Source organism: Salvia splendens, chromosome 11 (assembly GCF_004379255.2).
Source record: "Salvia splendens isolate huo1 chromosome 11, SspV2, whole genome shotgun sequence".
Classification (NCBI taxonomy): domain Eukaryota; kingdom Viridiplantae; phylum Streptophyta; class Magnoliopsida; order Lamiales; family Lamiaceae; genus Salvia; species Salvia splendens.
In genome coordinates, this window is record NC_056042.1 from 27,341,123 (window position 1) to 27,354,371 (window position 13,249).

Sequence of the window (13,249 nt, forward strand, 5' to 3'; positions counted from 1 at the left end):
ATTTGTTCTATGATAAAACTCCACCCATTTCCATAAACTAACGTGCAATTGTGAGCCAGGTGTGTATAAAGTCTGTCATGATCGAGAAGTGCATGAAACAGTTGAGCGGACGAACTTATCAAGAGGAATGGAGCTTTTTACCTCGCACTGCCGGTGGATCAAGCTAAATCAAATGGAGGATGCGAGAGCACCCGAATAGGAGATGGAGCACAACTTAAAGATCCCAAGGAGAATGGCACAACGGAATTTTTGAGAGGAAGGTTTCCCTTGGGATCAGAGCCTCAAACCTTCTTATAATAGAGATGGGAAGGAAGAAGAGACAGCTATCATCACAGTCAGCTCTCTACTAGAGTGGATTGGGAAGCTCACCACACCCCAGTTCTTCATTTTCGTCCGATGCACACTTGGTTCCGAGGTTTAATCGTTGTTGGGTGGTTATTTTTATCATATTTCAGGCTGTGTAACACCGTCCCAAGTGGGAGCGAAGATACAATCTCTTTAATTTCTGTTTTGCTACAATTTCATTTAAGTTTTCTACTGTATTTCTGAATTGCTTTATTGCTGGAAGCAAATTTGAAGCTGTGACTTCGACTTTGGTTAGATTGTTATGTTTGTTTGTGAATGATCTTGCTAATTTTATCATGTCTCTTAATTGTGAGTACGTTGGGCAGTGTTTAGTTGATGCAAATTCCGTTGTAGTAAATTCTGTTTTGGATCTGAGTTGTTGGTATGTGATTACTGTTTGATTATGGAGATTTCCTGGATGGAAGGTGTTAAAATGTTTGGATCTAACTTGTTGAAACGTGGTGAAGCAGATTTGAGTGTGATTGCAAGGAATGATTGTAGATTCGCGTCTAACTGAATTTTTGTGTCATAGATATGGAAGTTGTCTTTTCTGTTTCTGCATGGTTATGGTTTAGTCACTCTTTCTACATAATTTCAATTGATCCCTTAGCGTAGATCTATGGTTTGAGTTCATTATGTTGAGCCCATGTTGTTACAAGTTGTTCGTTAATTTGGCAATGTTCGAGAATCTTGTATATGCTTTGTTTCTGCACTAATTACTTGATGAAGATGAAGTTGTTATTAAAGTTTGATATACCATACATTTTGCAGGGGACTGACACCCACTTACTTTCGCTGTTATTTGGATATTTCACGAAATCGCAGTACGAGTTCTTCAGTTCGAACCTGGTAAGTTAGAGTTTGTAGGCCTAGTTAAGTTTAGCGAATGGATCCGTTTAGTTAGTCTAGTTCCTTAGTTTATCCCGTCAAGTAGTTTAACTTAACCCACTCTGAATGCGTGGCAGCAGCCATTTCCAAATTGTCCACAACAAATGTAAAACACATCGTCTCTGTGGGATTCGACCCTTACTTCCCTTTACCAAATCATAGTATGGTGGGTTAAGATCTTCAAGGCCCTGATTTCCATCCGTGCACCCAACGACACTTGAGTAGGTGGTATTGAGTCGACATGATCAATTAGATTTGCCACAAGACCGGTTCACAGGCGCCCGTAGGCAAAAGAAGACATCGCCCAGCCGGATCAGCCATGGACCCCAACTTGATAAATCACGACGATCAACTCACGACCCAACTTGTGCAGAAGAGAGAAACATCATCTCAACACAATTGAGAGAATGAACACGAAAATCAAGACTTTCAGTATGTTAGCATAAGGATAGGTAATTTTTGGCTTTGAACCATCCATAGTCAACACCATCGAATACACATGCGTGCACCGAGACAATGGTGTTAACACTTAAACACCTCAATCTCATCCGTTCTCACGTATTGTGTCCATTGCGGCCTTGGACACCACTTTGCATTCATAAGTGTGTTATATGAAGCGGCCACACCTCACACTTACATAGGTGATTTCTAGTCGAGTATCTTGCCATAATCGGTCTCCTTGAGAGCTCAATCTCCTCAGGATCCTTTAGGAATCATTAAATGTCATAGACTTAGCCTCACCACTAGGCAAGTTATTTCAACTGCAGTAGTATATAACCATAACGATTCGGTAACAGTTTAACTCCTTTACACTCCTTCAATCGAAATCTTTTAATCACTTATAAATGGCTCTAGCGTAGATCGAAAATTTCTTGGTTACTAGTGCGGCGACCGCTCTCATCGGAGTGTTGGAGCGTGACGATCACCTGAAGCAAGATAGCGCCTTCCGCGCTCTGGTCATTGTCGCTGCTCTTTGGAGCTTCTGTGTTAGTACACGCCATAGCTGGAGAATTGCTACGGTAAATATAGTTCTCGTGGGATACACTAGTCTCCAGTTCTCAATGACAGGCCAAGTGTGGAGTCGAAAAGCTTATATTTTTGTAGAATAAACACTATCAAGGAAACATTCCACTGGAAGAATATTTTAGATTTCAGTTGTTTAACCTTTGATTTTTCTTCTCTCTATTCTTATTGCAGATTAATGACGGACCAAGGTGGGGTCGAAAAGCTTCATAACATGCAAAACTAAATTGAGTCATAAGGTACTTATGGTAAATGTAAGGCTGAAATTTTTTGACATGACACGAACACCTCCAAAGCTAATGTGTTAACTTTCGGGTTGGGTTATGGTTTGGGTTTAGGGTTTATTGATTCCAACGTTGATCCCACGCCGCCCCTGAGTCCACCGCCCCCCTAGTCCCACGCCGCCCCTATAAGGATCCAAATAATACAAACCCAACCTTCCCCAACCCTAACCCGACCATCCCAACCCGATATCTTTGGGTTCTTATTGGGTCGACTCTATAAGGACCCAAATCCTGAACGTGCGTGTTCGTGTCGAGTACAATGCGATATTAGTACCTAATGATCCCAATGTGAATCCCAATGTTTTTGGAGATAGAATCAGAAATGCAGTTTAGACGATATTAGCAGTACCTAATGATCTTCGTGAGGGAATTCTTACTGCTTGGCATGATAATAGTACAATTGGTTCCAATTCTGATCCCACGTTGCCCCTATAAGAACCCAAATCCAGAGCGTGCGCGTTCGTGTAGAGTTAACTTCGTGCAGATTCGTGTTGGATCAAAAATTGCCAGCAAGTGAGAATGAATTGGAACTAGATGACGTAGCTGTTGATTTATTTATGTCACAAGATTACCATAAATAAAGTACTACTCCCTCCGTCCATGAAATATTGTTCAAGTTTGACTTGGCGCAGGTTTTAAGAAATGTGAAGAAAAATGAGTTTATAGTATTAGTTTTATAATAGAATGTGAGTGTAATGAGTTTGTAGAAAGTAAGGTCTATTTACCAAAAATAGAAAGAAAAAGAGAAGCAGAGTGGACAATTTTTCACGGATGGACCAAAATGGCAAAACTGGACAACATTTGACAGACGGAGTGAGTAGTTATTTTGGATCATATAAAAAATATGACTATTGATTATAATTAGGCCTGTCAAAAATATCGAGTATTTGATATTTGATATCCAAAATATATGTGCACCAGAGCCTACTTGTGCATGATATACATATGATATTAAGAATTACATGTGATTACATTAAGAATTACATGTGATGAGCTTTCAAAGTTGTTCGTCTTCGAAGCCGAGGCTACTTGTGCATGATATATACAGAGAGATCATCATATATCATGTACTCCCTTCGTCCACCACTCGGAGTCCCAGTCACTTTTGCGCACTCGTTTTTATAAAAATGATAATAAATAGTTAGTGGAGAAATGGTAAAGTAAGAGAGAGAATAATATTGAGAACAGTCTTCTTAACATTATTCTCTCTCTTACTTTACAATTTCTCCACTTTAACTATGAATAATATGAATATAACTAAAACGACAAATATCATTCAAAAACTAAAAGCAATTTGAATGAAGAAAAAACAAAACAAAATTCAACTAATCCTCCGAAACCTCGCCGGAACCATCCAGAAGAAAATCCGCCGCCACCTTCACTGGCGTTGCATCCCAACACTTTTCACTCTCCCTGGGTGTTGTTAGAATTACGACAATATTCTCTGTATATAAAGCTGGTGGTCATCTCAACCTTCAACTACACCGTTGACCCTTCGGCAAGCCTCCGTCGCGCGTCGTTCCATGACGGCCCACGTGCTACCACGATCACCTCTCGATGCGTCGTCCTGAAGCCATCGTTGAATCCTGGGACGACGCAATACCCAACGGGGGAGAAGCTTTGGTAAGAGGAGGCACAATACAAAGTAATGTTGAGATCTTCAGAATCGAGAGGATATTTAAATTTGAGGTCAATGACAATGGAGGTATTAGGGTATGAAGAGCTACTGAAATCTTCTCGAATGTGCAATTGTTGTATGTAGATATGCGATACCATGAACTCAGAAACTAAGATGAGTACATAATTATTCCACGCATGACACCACAAACACAAATAATACATCTTCGTCCACGCTTGTAACAACGATCCGTGTCAGTTATCATCTTGTCACACCAATCCTCGTGAGTCATTGACGTGTCACAACGATTCTTATCAGTCATCGATTTGTCACAAAGATGCGTAGGACGAATCTAAAAAAATACTCCCTCCGTCCCGGACTACTCGCACATTTCCTTTTCGGCACGGAGATAAAGGAATGAGTGTATAGTAAAGTCAACAATTGCGGCTGTAGGTGATAATTTTTACTAAAAATGGAAAGAGTTCAAATAACTTGGGACGTCCAGAAAAGAAATAAGTGCAAGTAGTCCGGGACGGAGGGAGTATGTCCAAAAGAATGTGGAGGAGAAACCTCAAAAAATATACTCTAAAGAAGATTTAATACCAAAGAAATTATGAACTGAAATTCTGACACAGCATTATGAGACACTAAGGGCTATTTATAGGCAGAATCTGTCCTAAGTCTTAATCCTATTTGGAAAAGATAACATAAATATACACCCAACGAAATCGAGTTATACTAACTAAGACCATCAGCAGTGGGGCGCCCTATGGCGCGCCACGTCAGCATTTTTATCCTCCTCCTTCTCCACCTGCAGTGGGGTGCCCTAAGGCGCGCCCTATGGCGCGCCACATCATCAATTTTGTAATATTTACAAAATACATACGAATTAAAAAAAACTAAAATACATTTAAAATACGAATTTTAAAAACTTCATTCATTTAATAAAAATTAATACATTACAATGCGAAATAATAAAAAATGCAAACTCAGCGACGGCAGTTACGAGCCCACACTTCTTCAATCATGTCGCTCATGAGCTGCGCATGCTCCTGTTGGTTGCGCATTGAGGCCTGCCTAGATAAAACCTCATCGAAACCTAACGGTAACCCTCTATCGGGTGTCTCGGTTGATGTGCCGGCAGAGCTATATGCACGGTCGTCGTCATTCCAATCGGTGATGCTTCCGCCTTCACTCTTGACTATCATGTTGTGCATGATTATGCACGCATATATGACATCGGCGATGCTTCGTCAATCGAACGACCGGAATCAGACGAACTAGAACTATTGGTGTCTTCGCCGGGATTCATTTTCGTTGGATGTTGAGAGAGAATATGTTGAGAGATAGTCGATATGTTCGTATGCACAACTGAATGAGAAACGAGATTTATATAAAAAAAACGAAACCGCGTGCCATCGTCCGCGGCCTTCACAATGGGGCGGACGATGTCGCGGACGATGGCCATCGTCCGCGACCATCGTCCGCGACGTCCGCAATGGTGCGGACGATGGCCATCGTCCGCGGTTTAAATCGCGCCCGAAGCATAGGCCGCGACTATCGTCCGCGGCCTATGCCACACACCCACAGTGGGGGCAGACGATGAATGGCGCGGACGATGCGCGCCATCGGGCGTGCCATCGTCCGCCCATTGCGGATGGCCTAACAAACAAATTGAATGATAGTATTTACAAATTAAATGAGGATTGTTTTATGTTTAGGGGCTTGTTAATTTTCTAAATTTAATTTATACGTTCGTGCATGATATAATAAGTATACTAGTAATAAAATGGAAACTCATGTACAAACTAGAAACTCATATATGTACAAACTCAAAACTGTTCAACACGGTATCACAATGTAAAATTTCAAGATTTTAATACAACACAATCTCAATACAATGTCAACACAATGTTATCACGGTGTCAACCGTTGACACTGTGTTGATATTTTTTGTTGCTGTTATTTTGTAATCTGTTGACATTTTTTAACGGTCCAAATCATAATTTGGAGTTTGTGCAATATTTAGAGTTTACATTTGATTACATTCTCATCCCTATATATATAGGATTGCATAATCAAGTGCCCCTAGAATGTAATCAAATGCAAACTCAAACTATGCGTGACAACAAATTTTTAAAATTATGATTTAAAATGACAATTAACCCATTAATTTATGTATAACACTCATTATGAACTTAATCATAAAGCAATTAGAAAAACAATAAAAGCACGTGAGAATTTCTCTAGGTCGTCTGTGAGAAACTACCTCTAAAAGTTATTAGTATAAAATACAATGCAATAAAAAATTAAAAGGACAGAGTATTTATAAGAAAATAAAAATCAATCATAATCTAATTATAATTTGTTGAAACCCAAAGTCCTGATCTGATAAAATTTCTGGTATCACAGCATCAATACAAAAGAACTCAGTAAACTAGATAGCTTAGTGAAACATGATTTATACAACAATATTATATTGCCTATCTTATAAGCAAATGTTCGTTGAAAAGAAATAAAAATAATAATTGAGAAGAATAAATCTTACTATGATTTCCTGTCACACTGAAGCATATATCCAATGTAGCTATAATTCTTTGTGTAGATCCACCAGGAGGATTGCTCGGATAAGCAGCAAACTCTGGTCTTTCGCGTTGTCGACTGCAGTCAGTTTCCCATCTCTTCATTTACTCCACAAGTCAGACTGTTATCTTTGCTGCATACATATATAGAACATGTCAGATGATTTTTTCTATTCATAAGATGGCCTTTGGAGCTCCAAGGTTGCTAGTACGAAGGAAGAGCTGTCGAGGGATATCAAACTTGTGCAGATTTGATACTGCCTCTTGTTGTATGGATCCACTCAAGGCTATCAAGGGTTCTATCCGAAAAGTTTGGCTTTCATTTTTCCGCTCCTTTTCTCTTCTCATTTCTTCAAGTAATGCTTTGGTAGTATCGATACCTGCTCAGTATAAAAGAGACTTCACATGTATATTTCTAAGACAGTTTTAATGATTAGAGGTTGTAGAGTTGGCATAACTTCTCGCACCTGAAAGGTAGCCTCCATGCACGTAGCCAGAGAACTTTTCACTGGTATGCTCACCGGTGAAAAATATCCGTCCCACAGGAGCCTGGAGGTATAAGGCGAACATCAAAATATTGTAAGGTAAATTACAGAGACATAGAGGGATCTTATTAATCTCTGTTTAGAATCAAGATGAAGGAACCTTGATGTCGTCTACAAGCTGATGATTTGTGTAAATTGGGTAGTTACTATAGCTACCACGCTGGAAACGGTTATTCCACCAACGTGGTACTAGTATGTCCATAGCATCTGGGATATCATGTCCAAACATGTTTCGTAAGACTTCCATTGCTTCTACAAGAGTTTCTTGGTCTGATTGTGCTTCTATTCTTTTTGATTCTCCATTTGTCAAAGTTACTACTAGGATGTTGGACCCTGGGTACGCATTCTCCATGTGCTGATGGTTATAGAGCAACAGCCAAAATCAGTTTCATAATCAATCACAATTAATCTCTCTCCAAATTTAACATCATACTCTGATTTGCAAATCAGTAAGTTTGTCCATATTCTGATCAACTTTTCTAGAATTAATGTCACGTAAATATAAATTAGATTTTCAATATTGACTATAATACAAGATTTTAATCTAGTAAGCTGAAGGAGATGAAAATGCAAAATTTCAATCATAACATAAACTCCATTGACATTAAATAATTGCATAATACTTACAATATATGCACGTTATGGATGTGAATTTTGACTATTACAGGTGTCTTAACATCACAGAACCCTCTAATGTTTGACACACAATTAGCTGGACAAGAGATCAAGAAACATAGAAGATTTAGGTTCTGTTGATTGGTGGGATAGTTTTGTCAGTGATCGGTAATAATGTAGCAAAGCATGTTGCAATCAACTGATATGACGAATGTGTATTATTTTGTGTTAGAAAATGACACAATTACAGTTTATTCCATAAAAATAAAGTAATAATGTATAGATCCATTGCACATTTTGAAGGATATATCCATTAATCTTATTGCAATTTGTTTTATCAGATAAAGTTATCCAACAAGCTTATTTCAATTTGTTTTATCAGGAAACTACGATAAACTAGCATGATATTGATTTATTTCAGGATGAGCTACACTAAATCACTAGCGCAACAACTAAAAGGTACGCAGCTTTAGATTTAAAAGTAAAAACTGCAATGATCAGCAGCAGTTTGCAGAATTACGAGACTATACATTTAGCATGAAAATCAGCTCAATGTAACAACTACTCCACATGATAAAGCAGCAACATAAGTAATCTATCAGCAACAAAGGGGGGGATAAGAAGAAATAGCAGCTTTAGCATCAAAGTGAAGAAATAATTAATTTGAGGTAACCTGCCAAAATGTGTAGTAGCCTCTTCGCTCGTGGGCATAGACGAAAAACTCTTTTTCAGGACCACATGGCCAAAATTTGTGCGGAAACTTTAAGAAAACCTTGGTGTACACCATAATGTCACAGTTGGAGATAGCCTCAGTTTTCCATCTCTGTTGAATTGTTTATATGTAGTATTAGTACTTAATGCACAAATTTACAATGGTATTATTTCATGGCGCCAATACATCATTCTTTTGTCAAGGTACCACAAAAATAAACATGCAAGAATCACTTTTTCTTGAGTCAAATTGCCAGGTACGAGCATATATGCTAGCAACCAAGCCAACCATGAACCAAGAGACGAGGTCCGATCATCTTTGCGTCCCCCAACTCAAATGGAAAAGAAAAGAAAAAGGAAACTGTATCTTGCTTAGTGACTGTTTCATTCATCCCTATCACTAATTCGAACAAATCACACATGAATCTTATGTTATGTACCTAATCTGCTACAATAAAGCATGATGGACTAACGATTGCCTAACAAAACAAAATGAGGCACTCCCAAGTATGCCTCAAAATTCCTACACCCTACACTTGGCATGATCAGTAAATCCTGACACATGAGGCCAGAATTAAAATACTGTGGATTGATAACAAGCTAAGCTGCCCACTGTATATGGATTCGAATAAGTGTGGGGCAAATGTAATAAAGTGAAAAACAGCATAGGTCTACATGTTTAGGGCCAATCAATAATTAAAACAAGCACATTTAATATGGTTGTTCACTGTCCATAATTAATTGTGATCTCCTTAAACTATTCTTATTTAATATCAGGTCCAGAATCTGCTCTTGGATGCTTGTTGTGCAGGTGAACCAATTAGGTAATCCTATTCCTACTCAAAAATGGGACCCCATGTCTTGCTATTCACTTTAGAGAGAAAAGGAAATAGAAAGGCCAAATTCGAGTAATAATAAGTGGACCCACACTGTATCATATCCACATAATTATGGTCATGTCATACCAACTCACGTAACATGGAGAAATAATTAAGATAATAATCACTAGATAAAAAATAAAGTACTGCCATAATTCAACACCCAAACATGTAAATAGCCGGCTGCGGTATGAATATGATGTCTTAGCAATCAGCACATTATCGATGTTATGATGTTTCTGCAGTCTATAGGGATCCCACTTCAAAGTTATCACTTACTACAACTATTCTTATTGGTGAATGGTCATATTTTAACATAAATGTAATCATAATAAATAATTCTTGTGATTAGCAAAGAATAAAAAAATAGAAACTTGACAAATGAAGGAAAGAGGAAAAAAAAGAGAGACTTACGGGCAACGGTGGTGAGAAGGAGATGAGGTGGCTTTGAAGAACGCCAATGGAAACAGACAAAATAACGTAATGGGCATCGAAAACGGAGCCATCCTCCGTTTTCACCGATACGCCGTTTCTCGAGTGCTGCAATTCCCGAACAACCTGCCCCCAAATTTTCATGAAAACAACTATTCATCAAATCTGCATTTAATATTCGGATTCTTCAATATCTATTCACCAAACACAATGTCCTAGGCTCATTATATTTCCATGTTTACTTTTTTTACTTTGTCATGGGTAATCAAAACAAATAATTTGTGTAAATATACTCCTACCCCACAAAAGTTTTTCACAGTCACAGCATTTCCATGTTTTAACTGTTTCAAAATGTTGCCAAGTGGGGTCTTGAAAAATCTTAGAAAAAGTTGCTAACACGATGAATTAACCATCATAACCCCACCAAGTCACCAACGCACTTTGGATGTTTTCTGTTCAAAGTATTCAAATTGAAGAATTGGAAAAAAAAAAGATGAGAAGAAATCCCATATTCCATCTTCGTCAGAATAAACCAAACTACAGTTAGCAACAATCAATTCACCAGCTACTACCATAAATAGGTTTGACTAGTATTGGGCCAGACAATAAAGCTAATAATTCCATATTTCAAGATTCAAGAATTTTCAAGAACTATACCAAACAGTTTCTCAACTACTCCAGTATATACCTGTACAACTATTCAGTAGATAAAATACTTGTAATATGTACATGCTTTATGTTAGTCAGACTGAATTAATTTTGTTTATATTTCAATCTGGATCTTGACTAATACTCAGTTGATTGAACTATTACTTCATACCATTACCAGCCATTCATTGGCAAGATGTCCCTTTCCACAAACTCAACAGCAAACAAACAAACAAACAGAAAAAGGGAAGGTGAGCAGCATTACATGAACGTACTAATATAATCACTTTCTGTTATATTTCCAGCCCCCTCCAATTTCTTTGTCCTTTTCCCAAATTAAAAATATTTCTCTATTTTGTTAGCATTTGATGTTTAAATCATGAAAAAGACAAAATGTTAAATCAGAAGAAATCGTACACGGGACCAGAAATTATTAATCAAGAATCAGTTGAGTTCGTACTGAAAAATTACTTCTCAACTTTTTTACCTTGTTGAGTTTTAACCTCGAGTCTGAGATTTCACCATCCTCCGTGGTAAATAGAAAAGTCTCGGCCATTTTGTACAGCAAATGCTCGTACCCTCTCTCATCTGCAACTAGAAACTCCCTATCACCGAAGTCCACGTAAGTCGATATTGGTTCCACCTCTGTAAAATACAATCAAAAAATTCCTTTATCTTCGGTAAAAAAATCGAAATCAGAACAGAGAGTAGAAAGGAACAAAAACAAAAAAATTACCTGCCATTTCAAAATCATGGAGAATAAAGTCAATTGCCAGCTCTATTGGAGTCTTCGGAGCTCTGAACGGCAATAAAGATGGTTAGAAAATTAGGAAAAGGCGAATAAAGAATAGAGTTGGAAAGAGGGAAGGAAGAAGCACAGTACGACGCCGTTTCCGCGAGAAGCGATGCATCGACATCTGGACTAGTCTCCTGCTTCCGCAGCTTCTGAATTGCGGACTCCACCGCCTTCTGGTAGGACTGCGCCGCTACGCCGCTCGGGAATATCTTCCCACTTTTCAATTAAAAAATAGTATAAAAAATTTGGGGAGGAATAATTAAGCAAGGAAATCGGTAATGGACTGTCGTTATCAGGAAAGAGCATTACCTAATCCGATAAATTAAGAATGCAATTAACGCCGGAGAGGCGAGAACATGAATTCTATGTGCTTTCGATTTTTCTGTGTGGTAAATTCGAAACACGGGAAATAATATATTCATCCATGATATAAAGCTAAATCCTATAAAGGAAAAGCTAAAGAGAAAAGGTATGCATTAAAGCCCAATTGACTCGATTTTAACCGAATAATCATTGCTCATTACCCCACACCAAACGTCTCCATCTCTCAATTCATCAACCGATCAATTAAGCTGACTAATTAGAAACCGAATTAATCAGGTGTTTGATTGCCGCGGTCAATGATGAATTTCATATCACCGATTAAATTTTGAAGATCGCCGCGTAAAATCAAATCATGCCAGCGGATACCTCACGCAATAAGCATGAACGTGTGTGTGTGTGTGTGTGTGTGTTTCTAGAGAGTGTGAGAGAGATTTGAAGTGAATTAATCAGCTAGGAGATGGAAGAAACCTGTGATCGTAGATGTTGTAACGAGCGTTGCTGTAGTCGGAGAGGCAGGTGCGGAGATCGGAGTGACGAGCGAGCTCCCAGACGGGGTTGGACTGCTTGCCGCCAACACCGGCGATCCAGCCGGCGCCGAGCTCCACCGTGACGCCACCGAAGTCCTCCTTCCTAATCCGGCCACCGATCCTGTCCGCCGCCTCCAATATGAGGACGTCGTCTACGCCATTCTCAGCCAGCACCTTCGCCGCCGTTATACCTACACAGAGACGTTCATTTTCGCAAACCATTAACCACTTATCACTCTACGCTCTCCATTCGGCATTTCATTTGCAATACATGTGTAATAACATTGGAAAACAAAAAGGAAACAAGAGAGAGAATAGTGCCTGAGATGCCAGCTCCAACAATGATAACATAGCATTTAGTCGGAATCTCCATTGAAATGATTGAAAACGATAAGAAGAAAAACAGAGAGAGTGAGTTGATTTGTTTGTAAAATTAGGGAGTGTGTGTGCGTTTTTTGGGCGAGAGAGGCAGAAATAGCGGGAGTCTGTGTACACGTAGGGAGGGGCCCACTCTTCTCTAATCTGAATAACAATATAATCAGTGCTCTAATTATTTCACTGTCGTAGCAATCACGAATTTATTTTTCTATATTCATGGAGTATTTCACTACACTATATGCAATATTGCAATGTACTTATGTACCAGAAAGTTTTATTGTGATAACAATTTAATTTTTTTCATTTCACTTTTTTTGTTTAATATTCTTAACTTTCATATATTCATTAAATGTTACTAATACTTATGAAATTAAAATAATTACTAAAAATTAAAAATTGCTTTAATAAAATAAAATAAAATAAACTATACTTAAAATACATTTGGAATGAAATGAAATATTTTTAGAGGTTTGAATCTAAAATGAAAAAAAATCGACACCACCCAACCTCTACAGTGTGGGGAACATGCTCTCACTGGAGGCCGACACTGCTCCGCGCCACCGCCCCGTCCCTCCTTCCTGAGCTGCAATGGAGGGCGTCGCCCGGCCAATATGCTAGGGCAGCACAACACTACCCTCTTCCCCTGTTGAGGAGA

General features: G+C 38.5%; 1 protein-coding gene across 2 annotated transcripts; it reads right to left on the reverse strand.

Moving 5' to 3' along the window:
- Positions 1-6,483: 6,483 nt before the first annotated feature.
- Positions 6,484-12,679, reverse strand: LOC121753565 (polyamine oxidase 1-like). Of its 2 annotated transcripts, XM_042148775.1 has the most exons (10): positions 12,538-12,679; positions 12,158-12,407; positions 11,453-11,581; positions 11,306-11,367; positions 11,057-11,214; positions 9,904-10,047; positions 8,574-8,723; positions 7,386-7,640; positions 7,208-7,289; positions 6,484-7,120 (listed from the first exon to the last, which is right to left on the reverse strand). In XM_042148775.1, exons 1-10 carry the CDS (start codon positions 12,587-12,589, stop codon positions 6,915-6,917), a joined length of 1,488 nt encoding a protein of 495 aa, XP_042004709.1. In that variant the 5' UTR covers positions 12,590-12,679; the 3' UTR covers positions 6,484-6,914. The 2 variants fall into 2 exon arrangements, with proteins under 2 accessions (XP_042004709.1, XP_042004710.1); XM_042148776.1 differs by lacking the exons at positions 12,158-12,407; positions 12,538-12,679 and adding an exon at positions 11,675-12,114.
- Between the last annotated feature and the right edge of the window lie 570 nt (positions 12,680-13,249).

Excerpts from the sequence above, each read along its gene's own strand:
- LOC121753565 (XM_042148775.1), bottom strand. The coding sequence starts at position 12,589 with ATGGAGATTCCGACTAAATGCTATGTTATCATTGTTGGAGCTGGCATC. Across the intron at positions 10,048-11,056 it reads CGAGGTTAAAACTCAACAAG|GTTGTTCGGGAATTGCAGCA; the intron begins GTAAAAAAGTTG and ends ATTTGGGGGCAG. Across the intron at positions 7,290-7,385 it reads AGCTTGTAGACGACATCAAG|GCTCCTGTGGGACGGATATT; the intron begins GTTCCTTCATCT and ends TTATACCTCCAG.